Source organism: Lepus europaeus, chromosome 2 (assembly GCF_033115175.1).
Source record: "Lepus europaeus isolate LE1 chromosome 2, mLepTim1.pri, whole genome shotgun sequence".
NCBI lineage: Eukaryota > Metazoa > Chordata > Mammalia > Lagomorpha > Leporidae > Lepus > Lepus europaeus.
In genome coordinates this window covers 99090201-99103373 of record NC_084828.1, presented here as the reverse complement: position 1 = coordinate 99103373, position 13173 = coordinate 99090201, and the positions used below count along the sequence as shown (strand labels likewise).

Sequence of the window (13173 nt, the reverse complement as noted above, 5' to 3'; positions counted from 1 at the left end):
AGCTATCAATACCTGTTTAGTTACTCTTTCTAATTTTGGCTTTTGCTCCTCAGTTTCTCTACGTAGTTGAAATGAATAGGCTTGCTTCTCTGATAGTTTTTCTTGGACGTTATTTGTTAAATGTTCTATGACTTCTAAAGTATTTTCCATGCTCTGCAGAAATAAAGTAATAACATACTTACTGGTTTTAACCAAAAGCTGATTTTTATTGCTTGCTCCTGTGATTTGAATATGATTTATTCCCCTAAACTCATGCAGGATTTTAATCCACAAATCATATGTTAATGGTAGTAAGAGGGTAGAAACAATGCACCTATGCTGTTTAGAGCTGGGGGTCTTTGGAGCATGTTTAGATTTAGATAAGGTCAATAGCGTAAAGTTCCTATGGTTGAATCCTAGTGGCTTTGTGAGGAAGGACAGACCCAACACAGTACAGGCATGTATGCTCCCTGTCCTTTGCTATGAAATGCCATGCGCTACTTCAGGACTCTGCCAGTGCGAAAGCCACCAGCAGATCTGAGCCAATGCCAGAACAATGCCCTTGAACCTCCAAAACTTTGACCTGAATAAACCACTTTCCAAAAAGTGGGCTTGCCTCAAGTATTTCATGATAGTAATGAAAAACAGACTAATATGCTTGCCATTTGTCATTTATTTATTTATTTGTATAATACATGTGTACTTTTCAGTAGATAATAGATATAATGGTTTTATGGATTAAGTTTTGTATATTATTCCACTGGGAAGTATTCTTATGTTACTTGGAGAAAAAAATGATAGACATGGTGACTATTGAAAGCATGCAGTTTTCAAAGATTCACAATTCATATCTTTCTTCAGCTTTATTTGTTTAAAAATATTTTTATATAGTGACTATCTATGTTCTTTTGTCTACCAGCAATTTTTAGTAACTACTTTCTACTTTATTATATTTACCTTTTAAATTTTGTTTTATAGAGCAATCAATACAACTTTTATGGAATTAAATAATAGTTCATTAAAATAGGTCATAATTAGCTAGTTATGATATGTCAACCAAGTACAAGTAATTGTCAGGGTCTAGCATTGAGATTTTAACTAATTAATACTTGGGTCACTTATTTTTTCTCTCCTTTAAATGAGACTATTATCTGTCTTACAGTCTACTTCCCTGAAAAGGTTCTCTAAATAACTAACTTCTTTGTGCACACTCAAGAGAGCAGCTGTAGTATACTGGTACTTAACTTTTATTGAGGGCTTATTTAGAACTCATAGTATTTACCTGTATATCTTCTTGAAGTTCTCTGATCTGTCTTTGTTTGTATCTGTATTTTTCATCAACAGCTCGTTTTTGTTCTTCTAGTTGAATTTTTAGCTCATATTCATCACCTAGAATTCAGAAATTTTTAGTATGAGCTTTCAACATCCTATTTAGAGAACAAAGTATTGCATATATAGTGTTCAACATCTAATTCTTTATGAAAGGTTAAATTCCTTGTATCTCTTGAGGGAAAATTATATGGTCATATAGTACCTATTTTGCCAACAAAGAGCAGCAATATGCTGCATTTTTAACAAATTTAAAATTCCCTAGAAAAGTAATAAACCATACCACCATAATGTAGTCATATCTTAACAGACTACTTCAAATAAAAAAGAGAGTGGGGAAAAGGTTGAGTTGTTTTTGACCCAATAGGATAATTTTGCTCTCCATGTCTTATAAAGGTGTTCCTTTTCTTTAATTATCTATACAGCTTTCATTGTGTATATTTAAAAATTTAACACCGACATACTAGAAGGGGTCACTTTTTTAAAAGATTGTTTATAATTGTTGTTGCAGTTCTTCAGTACTTGCAAGGTGTTTTCTAGAGCAAAGATTTCTTTTTCAGCTTTGTTGATCTTAGCATCCAAATTGTCACCTTCTCTTTGAAGTTCTTCCTTTTGTTGAGCGGCCTATGAAGTACAGAATAGAAAAAGTTACTAGCATGGAAGGAATTGTCTGTCTTTGTGGCAGAAAATAGTTAATTCACAACAATGCTAGTTTACTGTAGGGCCTACATACAGCAGGCATTTATTTATTCTGGGTTGGTTTTTTTTTTTTTTTTCGTGGGGGGGAGGGTATCTTATTTCTTATAGTTGGTTTAGAGGCAACAACCAAAGCCTTAGGCCTCCAAATATGGTCTATAGGATAAAAAGCCACAATGGAATTAACCAAAATTTACATAAAAAACTAGCAAAAAAATTTAAGCAGACAAAAGTTAAGTGAGTATGAATTTTACTACAAAAAAACAGTTAACTGGAGGGAAGGTTTGAAACTAAGCATTAAATCAAAAGAATGTTTCTGGCCTTAAAGATTCAGGAACACTTTTTCAGTTCAAGTCTTGGAGAAGAATAAAAGACTAAGAAAAATTATTTAATTTTTTAATTAAGTTTTTAAGATGATTTAAAAATAGAGAAAGATCTTTGTGATAAATATGGTTGGAAAAGATGAAGTCTATAAATTGCTAAAGACCAAAATGTATTTTCAGGTAACGCTCAGTGGCCTAGGATCTCTAAAGCTATACTCAAATAATTTTAAATAACTCCTTAAAAGGTTGACAGAAATAGAATGTAGATACATTAAAGTGCCAGAAAACTCATTTTTAGTCAAATTTCATTTTTAAATCGATTAAATCTCTAGATATGTGTATTTAAACCAGTGTCATCAGTCAGAAAGGTGCTTTGTTATAATCTTTTGATTCTTAACATTTTCACTGGAAATTTCATTATTCTTCAAAATAAATTATATATATTTTTTGTAACAAACACTACTTAATAAACAAAAATAAATAGAAGTTAAATTACATCTAATTACTTTTTGAGTCCAGAATTGACAACCATTTCAATTGAAATATAATGTAGTGGGCAAAAGAGCTGGAAAGAACAGCTATATTTTAGTTATGGATTCCCTACCAATGAGTTAACTGCCATTAATAATTCACTTCCCTTCTCTCAGCTCAGTTTCCTCTTTTCAAAGGTAGTTGAACTTGTTCATCATACACAAATTCCTGCTGTAATTCCACATTTACTTTTTTTTTAAGACTTTTTTTTTTTTTTTTTTTTAATTTGAGAGCCAGAGCTACAGACTTTGAGAATCAGGGCAAACAGCTTCTATCCACTGGTTCCCTCCCTCCAACAGCCGCAATGGCCAGTGCTGAGCTGATTCAAAGCTAGGAGCCAGGAGCTTCCTCCAGGTCCCACACACAGGTGCAGAGACCTTAGCGCTTGGGCTATCCACCACCTTCCCAGGCCATAGCAGAGAGCTGGATCATAAGAGGAGCAACCAGGACCAGAACCAGCACGCATATGGGATACCAAGGATTAATCTGCACCACAGCACTGTCCTCCACATTTACTTTTAAATTCCAAAATTATGATTCCATCTGTTTTTGAATCAGATTACATAATGCAGAGTTTTATTTTGGGTTAAAATAGCTGGTATTTGGAAGAAATTTTTATAAACTATGACATTTCAAAACATTTTCAAGTACTTTAATTGGAAAATTCCATTAATTATGATGAAAACTAGACTATTTCCTCATAAAGACTAAGAGGAAATTGGAAATGAGATTTGAAAGATGCCAGTCCTTTGATTACTGATTATATTTTTCAATCTGGCCTTTAGTAGTCAAATACCATAAGATACTAGGGTTGCCAAAATAAAACATTGGTGTTCCATACTCCAAGGGCATTGTAGGACCAAAACAGAGCCTATGGGTTGAACTGTGTCCATGGCAGGGGAAAAAATAAATTGAGGTCCTAACCACCGTGCCTCAGAATGTGACCTGATTTGAAAATGGGGTCTTTGTAAGTGAGGTCACATTTACATGAGGTTACTAGGGCAGGCTTTAATTCGATATAGCTGGTAGACTTAACAAAAACAGGAAAATTAAGCAGACATGACATGGAAGGAAAGCTGTGTGAAAAGACAGAATGGCACATGAAGATAAAGGCAGACACGAGGGTGGAGCAACTACAAACGAAGGAACAGCAAACCACCAGAAGGTAGAACAGATTCTCCCTCATTGAGCAAACAAACCTTGCCAGTACCTTCCATCTTGGATTTCTAGACTTGAGAAGTACAGCACAATAAATTCTGTTTAAACCATCTAGTTTGTAATACTTTTGTTAGGGTACCCATAAGAAATTAGTTAAAGGAGCCAGCAAATTTTCTTTGTAAAAGCAAGATAGTAAATATTTGGGGTTTTATGGGCCATTCACTGGTTTTAAAACTACTCAGCTTTTACTATAGTATGAAAACAGCCATAGACAATACTTGAGTGAGGGGTGAGTGTATTATGATTCCCAATACTTAATTAACAAAACAAGTAGACAGCATTTGGACTGGGTCCAGTTTTCTGGTCCCTGATCTATAGTGTGCAGAAAACAACACTGGCTAGTACTGTTTATAGCTCTTACCCAGAACTATATACATACATGTATGTGTCTATCAGGAAAGATCCCTTTCTGGAGAATGTAGGGAAGGGAGAGAATCTTGAGTTTGAATAAATCCTAAATCTACCACATTGAGAAAATTAGCAATTTTAGGGCTTTTCCTTGCTACAAAACTGCTCAAGTATTATTTCCAAAAGGTCAAACATTCTGGTAAAAATATTAATGAACACATGTCAAAGATTTTATTCAGCTTATAACTAAGCAACTAGTAAGGAATTCAAAGAACTGAAAATTTTCATATATGGACATGCAGCCTCAAAAAGATGCTGAAATTAACTTGCCAATAGATACAAAATTGATTAATATTTTTAAGGGAATACATACTAATGCTTGGATTATCCTACAAGTCCAAAAGTGATTAAATTATTCCAAGATGTATTTGTGTTGCTATCAGCTAATCTATGTTATTATCCCTACAGAGTTGTAAGTCAATAGAATGTCAAAGGTATGCACTCCCATAGGATCAAGTAATCCTAGAGAACCTGCTAGAAAATACCAAGACTTTGATGTCACCCTGCAGTGGCATCATTACACCCAGTGATTGCTTTTCAAGCCATAGATAATTCTTTGTGAAAAAAAACTAGACTGAGTTTTGTTATAAAGCTTTATTGTTACACATCTGCAGCTTACAAAGTCTTATGAGAAAAGGCTTAAATATGCTATATAACAAAAAATGGAAATAACTGGGGCAAGCTATGGATACCAGAGAAGACCACATAAAGAAGTCTGGCATCAGGAAGTTGAGAATGGTAACTGATAGCCTCAATTCAGTTACTATATTCTTGATACTGATATTTATCTGGCATATTCATTGTAAAAAGGAATGCTCTATCATAAATTTGTGAAGTAGGTTAATAAGCCTTATTACAGCAATAATAATTAACATTAATTAAGGACTCACTTTGTGCCAGCACTGTCCTAAGGGCTTTACATAGATTTTTGCACTCACTTCTATCAACAAGTTAACATTATCTTCATTTTGCAAAGATAAAGTTACATAACTTGAATTCAAGATCACCTACCTAGTTGATGGTAAAACTGGGATATGAACAAGGCACTCCAAACACTAGTAATTTTAGGTAGCCCACCACAGCCCTTGTTGATTGAGAAGCTTAATTAGAATTCCAACATCTACCTTTCCAACCCCTAAGAGTGCAGCCTGTCCTTCACCCTTTAGGAAACTTTAAAACCTGAAGGAGGAAAAGTCCTATTATTCCTGGGCAGAAGCCTGGGGTAAATACAGATTGACAAACTACAAGAAAGCTTTGACACCTAGAACTGATATCTCATAAATTAGAATGTCCAGGGCCAAAGTGACAACCATATCACATTTAGTGCATATGTTAGGGGCATACTTGAAGAAAGGCAATGAATCGAGACGTTAAGGAGATAGGTAAAAGAGGGGAAGCGGGGTTGGTGCCGTGGTGGCATAGTGCATAAAACTGCCTCCTATGGCTCCAGCATCCCATATGGGTGCTGGTTTGAGTCCCGGCTGCTCTGCTTCCAATCCAACCTCCTGCTAATGCACCTGGGAAAGCAGCAGAACATGGCCCAAGGACTTATGGCCCTGCACCCTCGTGGGAGACCCAGAAGAAGCTCCTGGTTCCTGGCTTCAGATTGGCCCAGCTCTGTTGCAGCCATTTGGGGAGTGACCCAGAGGATGGAAGATCAATTGATGTCTCTCTGTAACTACGTTTCAAATAAATAAGTCTTTAAAAAGAGGCAGTGGGGTGGGAGGAGAACATCACCAGCGCTGTCCTCTGAAGATGTGAAGTGAGAGATCTCAATCCTATCCATGTACAGGACACCGAGTCATGGAATTTCCATTCCTTCTTTCCCAGACCATTCCATAGTGGAAATTACACTTGTTAAATGTGCTTTCTGCATGGGAAATTAATGCCACCACAGTACTAATGAAGGAATTTCTTTCAATTATTGATCATTCTGAATTTCCCTTAATGAGTTACTAGGTGAAGACAACCATGGGATGGCAGACAACTCTGAAACATGTAAGTTTCACCTGATATCTCTTTCATCTATGATGGGAGAAGAATAGTACACTTCCTCTCTGAAGAACTGCCATACCTGGACTGAAGTGGCAAACTGGAATTTAACATTCAGAGGTGGTATAGCTCCAAAGCATGATGAGGTCCAGAGTGTTGTATGGCTATAATGAAGTCAAGGTTTGACACTGAACAGCAAGCTACCCTGAGTGATAACAGGCTTTAGAGTAAAACAGATTATGAATGTTAACTGAGGGAAAATGACATGACACAAAATAATAGCCTAAAAGGAATGTCAAAGAATGGTCAAGTAGAATGACCCAAACTCAAATGAAGGGTTTTGGAGCAAGTTAGCAGGTTTTGGGTACCAGAGGGTAGTGAATGTTCTGACCACTTCAACTGGAAGTGTATAACCTAGTAGTGCTTCAGGCAGCTTCAGCTAGAAACTAATGTTCTGGCTCTTATTAAATGCAATAGTTAATGACCCTAATTAAGTGAAATAGTTGCTAGATTTCATGGGGTAGGGAAAGGGGTGGGGAGGATGCCATTTTGGTTCTTTTAAATCCAGAGGCTTATCACACTTCATACTATCACAATTGTAAATCAGTTAACATTACCTTTATTACATAATAGGCCTGTGTTTTCTCCTCTTCTCCCTCAGGAGGCATCATAACAACAGTAAGAATCTCATATCTGTTCTTCAGCTTATCAATTTTACTTAGTCGCTCATGATACTCAGCACTAATATGAAAAGAAAACAATAAAAAAACCACACAGGGAAAAACACTTCTCATGTTCTTATTTAAGACATTTGGATTTGTGTTACTGTCAAACAGGTTAAATGTGTTCTCATTTTTTTAAAAAGATCTGTTTAATTGAAGTTGCACAGAGAAGGAGAGACAACTGGTTCACTCCCCAGATGGCAACAATAGCCAGTGCTGGGCCAGACCCAAGCCAGGAGTAGTAGCTTCATTTGGGTTTCCCACATGGGTGACAGGGGTACAAACACTTGGTCCATCTTCCAGTGCTTTTCCCAGGCCATTAGCAGGGAGCTGGATCAGAAGTGGAGCAGCCAGGATAGGAACTGGTGACCATATGGGATGCCAATGTTATGGGCAGAGGCTTTATCTGCTACACCACAACACCAGCCCCTCATTTCATATTTAATAATCACTATAAGGGGTCTCAAATTCTACCTGCCATAGATTAATGGATGCTGGCAGAAGACAGTTTTTCTGCAGCAGGGATAAATGGTTATTACTCGTGGTGCATCAAGTATCATGAGTTTCTTTTTTTCCCCCTCATCGGTTGGGGACAAAGAGGGATTCAAATGAATGTTGCACACACAGTAATTCTATATGATAGGTGAGGAGTCTCAAGTTTAAGTAATCCAAATATTTGATAATGAGAAATAAGCAAACATGCCAAATTTTTGCTCCAGAAAGTTTTCCAAGCTGTGTACTATAAAAACATCTAAAAGATAATGAACAACAGGGCAGTGAGTGCTTCTCCTTGCAAGGCAGACAGAAATATGAGAAACTAATGGCAAATGTCTCCCAACATTCAGATTTCTAAAATTTTTTGTTCCTTTTTTATTAAGTTTATATCTGAGCTAACTTTAGAACTTGAATAATAACACTACCAATGCTAATATATGCATGACAATATGGAAAGTGATGCATTTGTCCAGTTCAACCTCATGAAAGTCAGCCATCCAAACTTCCAGTTTTCCTACATTTAGAGAGAACCAATGGCAAAATATATTTAGTGTCAGAGTTATTTTTAATTATCACTGTTGTTTCCTCCAAAAATATTTACTCATCCTTTACATGATTATAATAGACTTTCTGGCCTACAAGCTTAAGATGATGGATTGAGTATAAGTATACTTCTCCCCTCTCTGAGTTTGAAAAAAAAAATTTAATAGCTTTGGGAAAAAAATAATTTTTTTTCATGAACTTCTAGAAAAATAGAAACCAGAGGGATAAGATTAATGGGGAAAAAATATATAGAAGCAAGAGCAGTTTTCTACTACTGAAGTGAAAAAAATCCAAACTCAGAAATGACAAAAAGAGCAAGAGTGATCTGTGAGACTGCTGCCAATAGGTGGTTAATAAGAGTTGTCCACAGAAAATTTGGGTCACTCCCCTCTGCCCTTCAAAGTAAACAGGATTGTTGACATGAATGATATCTACTTTGCTGGTAATCTAAAAGTATCCAGAATTCCTGGTATGTATGTTGGAGCTAGAGTGAGAAGTGAAAACAGACATTTACTATTTCCAGGCTTCCACAACAGTGGAAATAAGTTTTAAAAAGCAGTTCTATCTGGGAATAAAATAAAGTCTTCATCATTCAAATAAATATTCCTTAACTTTTTGTAACTAATAACTGCCTAATTCCTCTCTATGGTCCTTAGGTGACAAGTTAGCCTGGACCCCATTTCAGGGAGAGATCTGTTGGAGAAAGAGATCTATCTAATTCAGGGAAAACCCTTACTGGTAGATCTGTCAATATCCACTGATTGTTAATTAAGCATTTATTAATAAATATAAACCAAAAGCCAAGCATCATCATATATGGAAAGCCAACAGCATGAATGGAAGAAAAACAAAACAAACAAGGAACAGACCCTGGGAAAAACAGAGATAAGCAGAGAATAAAGCAGAAGTTTCAAAGTATTCTAATTAGTACCCTCTAAAATGTGGAAGGATGTTGCCTCCAAAAATACCTATGAAACAAGATGAGGTGCTATGAAAAGAAAGCAGCTGTGAAAGAATAATTCTTGCAAGTAAATTTTCAGTTTAACAGCAGGGAAAATAAAGATTCAGTTAGTAACATAATGGAGAGATAGAGGCAAGGCAGAGAGGATAGCACTGGGGAGAGAATATCTGAGAAATCAGAATAAAAAGAATAGAACATGGAAAATGAGAGAAAAAAAAAACCTGGCTATATCTAGGAGAGCCAAAGTCCACTAAAAATGAGCAACAAGTGAGGAAAATGATGAGAACGGTTATGAGAAAAAACATTAAATAGAAAAATATTCCTTGGCACCAGCGCCGTGGCTCAGTTGGTTAATCCTCTGCCTGTGGCACCAGCATCCCATATGGGCGCCAGGTTCTAGTCCCAGTTGCTCCTCTTCCAGTCCAGCTCTCTGCTGTAGCCCAGAAGGGCAGTGGAGGATGGCCCAAGTGCTTGGGCCCCTGCACCCGCATGGGAGACCAGGAAGAAGCTCCTGGCTCCTGGCCTCGGATCAGCGCAGTGCTGACTGTAGCAGCCATTTGGGGAGTGAACCAACAGAGGGAAGACCTTTCTCTCTGTCTCTCTCACTGTCTGTAACTCTACCTATCAAATAAAAAAGAAAGAAAGAAAAATATTCCTCTGACCTGGGGAAAGACTTGAATGAAACAACTCCAAGCTCACCAAGGGCCAAGCAAGAAAAGCAAAAAATGACAAAACACTCAGACACATCTGAGGAAATTATGAAAAATCAAGGATAAAGAGATTGTCTCAAAGCTTCCAGAAAGAAAACAACAAAAAAATTCATCATTTTATTATTAAATTGAATTAACCTGGAATCAGACCTCCCATAAATAGTATTTTAATCCAGAAGAATATAATCAGTGGTTTAACAATACATGAAAGTTGGGGAGAGGAAATGTTGAAGTGAAATGTGCTAAGACTCTTCTTTAGGAAAGAAAATTAATCTTCAAAATTTAGAGAATTTGAAATATTAAAAATATAAAACTTCCAAACAACAAGAGAGAAAGAGAAAATGAATTTAATAAAACCAATGAAAGAAGAATAAGTATGGCAATTTCTTGATATTTCTTGAAAAGTTATATACCTATCCTAAGACCCAGCAATTCTACTCCCAAGTATTTACTCAAGAGAAAAAGAAAGCATATGTCCTTACCAAGAAAACATATGTTCATAGCATATTTGTTTATAAAAACTACAAAATGGAAATAAATGTCCATCAGCAGGTAGATGCATAAACAAATTGGAATAAACATATTCAATGAAATACTTCTATTAGCAATAAAAAGCCAGGGTCAGCAAACCATGCTGCCTGCCACCTGTGTTTGTAAGTTCACAAGCAAAGGATGGCTTTTATGAAAAATAACAAAATTAAATTTCATGAAAAGTGAAAATTATACAGGAATTCAGTTTCAATGTCTATACAGTTTTACTAGAACACAGCATGATCACTGTTGTCTGCTTTCACTGTACAATGACAGGGTTGAGTTACTGAAACAAGAACTACCATATTTATCATCTAACCCTTATATATAAATTGTACCAACTCCCATTAAAGAGGAGTATATTACTGATATATACCACATGGATGAATCTGAATTACTCTGAATAAAAGAAGCCAGAAAATTGAAAAGTTCCTACTATTGAATTCCATTTATATGAAATTCTTAAAAATGCATTCTAAACTATCCGGATAAAAAGCAGATCAGCAGTCATCTGGTATGGGTATATGTGAAGGCACAGGGGTGGTTAATATCCAGCACCTGGGTCATATAAAGCCCAAGAAATCATTTGGTCTGGCTCTGCCAAGGCAACCGCAGGCAGGACCCAAATTCAATACATCTACAGCAGGCTAATTTTTAAGTTGATAATTTTGTATGACCCATGAGTGATGTTATAAAAATCCAAATGGCCCTTGACAGAAAAAAGGTTCCCACCCCGGGACTAGAGGGAAAAATCAGAATGGGAAATTTATGGGAATGATGGATATATTAACTATCTTGATTGTGATGATGTTTATCAAAATGTATCAACTTATATCAATTATATCTCAAAGTATTTTAAAAAAAATTTCAATGAGAATAAAAAGCAGGAAAGATAATAAAGAAAATAAGACAATTTAACTTTTGTGGAATGCAGCTAAAATACTTAGATGAACATTTAAGCTTCAAAGCTTAAAGTTAATAAACGAAGCATCTATCTCAAGATATTTTTTTAAAGAACATTAAAAATACTGCACAAAAGAAGGAACAATAGTAAAGATGAGGTCAGAAGTTAATGAAATAATGTATACACATACACTAGGAAAGATCAATGAGTGGACTGTTTTCAAATACTGCTGGGGCTGTGGCTCACTTGGTTAATCCTCCACCTGCAGCGCCAGCATCCCACATGGGCACCAGATTCTAGTCTTGGTTGCTCCTCTTCCAGTCCAGCTATCTGCTGTGGCCAGGGAGGGAGAGGAGGATGACCCAAGTGCTTGGGCTCCTGCACCCACATGGGAGACCAGGAAGATGCACCTGGCTCCTGGCTTCAGATCGGCGCAGCACTGGCCGTAGCAGCCATTTGGGGAGTGAACCAACGGAAGGAAGACCTTTCTCCTCTCAATGTCTGTAACTCTGTCAAATAAAAAAAAAATACTGCTAAAAATGATTTAATGTTGCAGGTGTTCGGCATCACAGTTAGGACACCACTTAGGATGACCACATTCCACACTGAAGTGCCTGGGTTCAAGTTTCAGCTCCACTTAAATTTGAGCTTCCTACTAATGCACACCCTGACAGACAGCATATGATGGCTCAAATTCTTGGGTCCATGCCACCCACAGGATAGATCAAGATTGAGTACTAGACTCCTGTCTGGCTGTTGCAAGCATTTGGAGAGTGAACCAGCAAGTGGAAAATTTCTCTATGTCTTAGCTCTATCTGTCTCTGCATTTAAAATTTTTTTTAAAAAAGATTAACTTCTCTAAGACTTATACCACCCCAAAGAGAGAAGGCACAAATAACCCAATATGAGGAATGAAAAAGGATAATCTCTACAAATACAACTGTTTACAATAAAATGATATTATAAATAATGTTTTGGCAATAACCTTGAAAATTTGGGTGGTGATTTTTTCCTGGAGAAAAGTGTAATTCACCAAACTAGTCAAGACAAAATACAAAATCTGCATTGTCTCATAAGCAATAAATAAACCAATAGCTGAAAATCTCCCATAGAAAACTCCAGGCCCTCAATGGTTTTACCAATGAGATTTTTGAAAATAACAAGATAAAAATCTACTCTTCTGCAAGTTTATCTAGAGTATAGAAACATAAGAAACATATCATTTTGTGAAAGTAGATGTAATTTTAAAAACCTGAAAAGGGCAGTAGGACAAGGAAAACCATGTTGTTTTTACATGTGAGCACAGTATAAAAATTATATAAAAATATTTGGAATAAAATATATATATACAAAAGATAATATATGGAAGACAAGTTGGGTTTATTCCAAAAATATAAGGTTGAAAACTTTGGAAAATCAGTCAAATATAATTACTAACATATATTGAAGGAGTTACAGTATAGCAATGAATGCAAAGAAAGCTTATAACAGAAAACTACAGCAAACTTCTTAATGATAAAACAATGAAAGCTTTTCCTTTGTGATCAGGCACAGACAATGGTACTTGTAATTGCCACTTATATTCATTATCGAACTGGACATCCTAGCAAACACAATAGAAAATGAAAAGTTATAAAGATAAGAAAGAGAAAAATAAAACCAGTTTTATTCAAAATGACACAAATAAAATACCTAGAAAGAATCTAAGATGCATTGGTAGAGTTTAAGCAAGTTGGCTGAATGTTTAATAAACAAAAATTAGCTGTGTGATATTTCTATACACCATCAACAAACCAAAAATAAAATGTTTTAAAATCAGTAACATTGACAG

At 35.9% G+C, this 13173-nt stretch overlaps 1 protein-coding gene across 2 annotated transcripts in view; it reads right to left on the bottom strand.

The window, feature by feature from the left end:
* CCDC39 (coiled-coil domain 39 molecular ruler complex subunit) overlaps positions 1-13173 on the bottom strand; it is a 44278-nt gene that overhangs the window by 3763 nt on the left and 27342 nt on the right. For both annotated transcript variants that reach the window (XM_062211399.1, XM_062211400.1), the window contains 4 exons: positions 7094-7217; positions 1773-1932; positions 1262-1368; positions 13-153 (listed from right to left, as the gene is read on the bottom strand). In XM_062211399.1, the coding sequence (XP_062067383.1) occupies positions 13-153; positions 1262-1368; positions 1773-1932; positions 7094-7217 (532 nt within the window). The remainder of the gene's footprint in view (positions 1-12; positions 154-1261; positions 1369-1772; positions 1933-7093; positions 7218-13173) is intronic.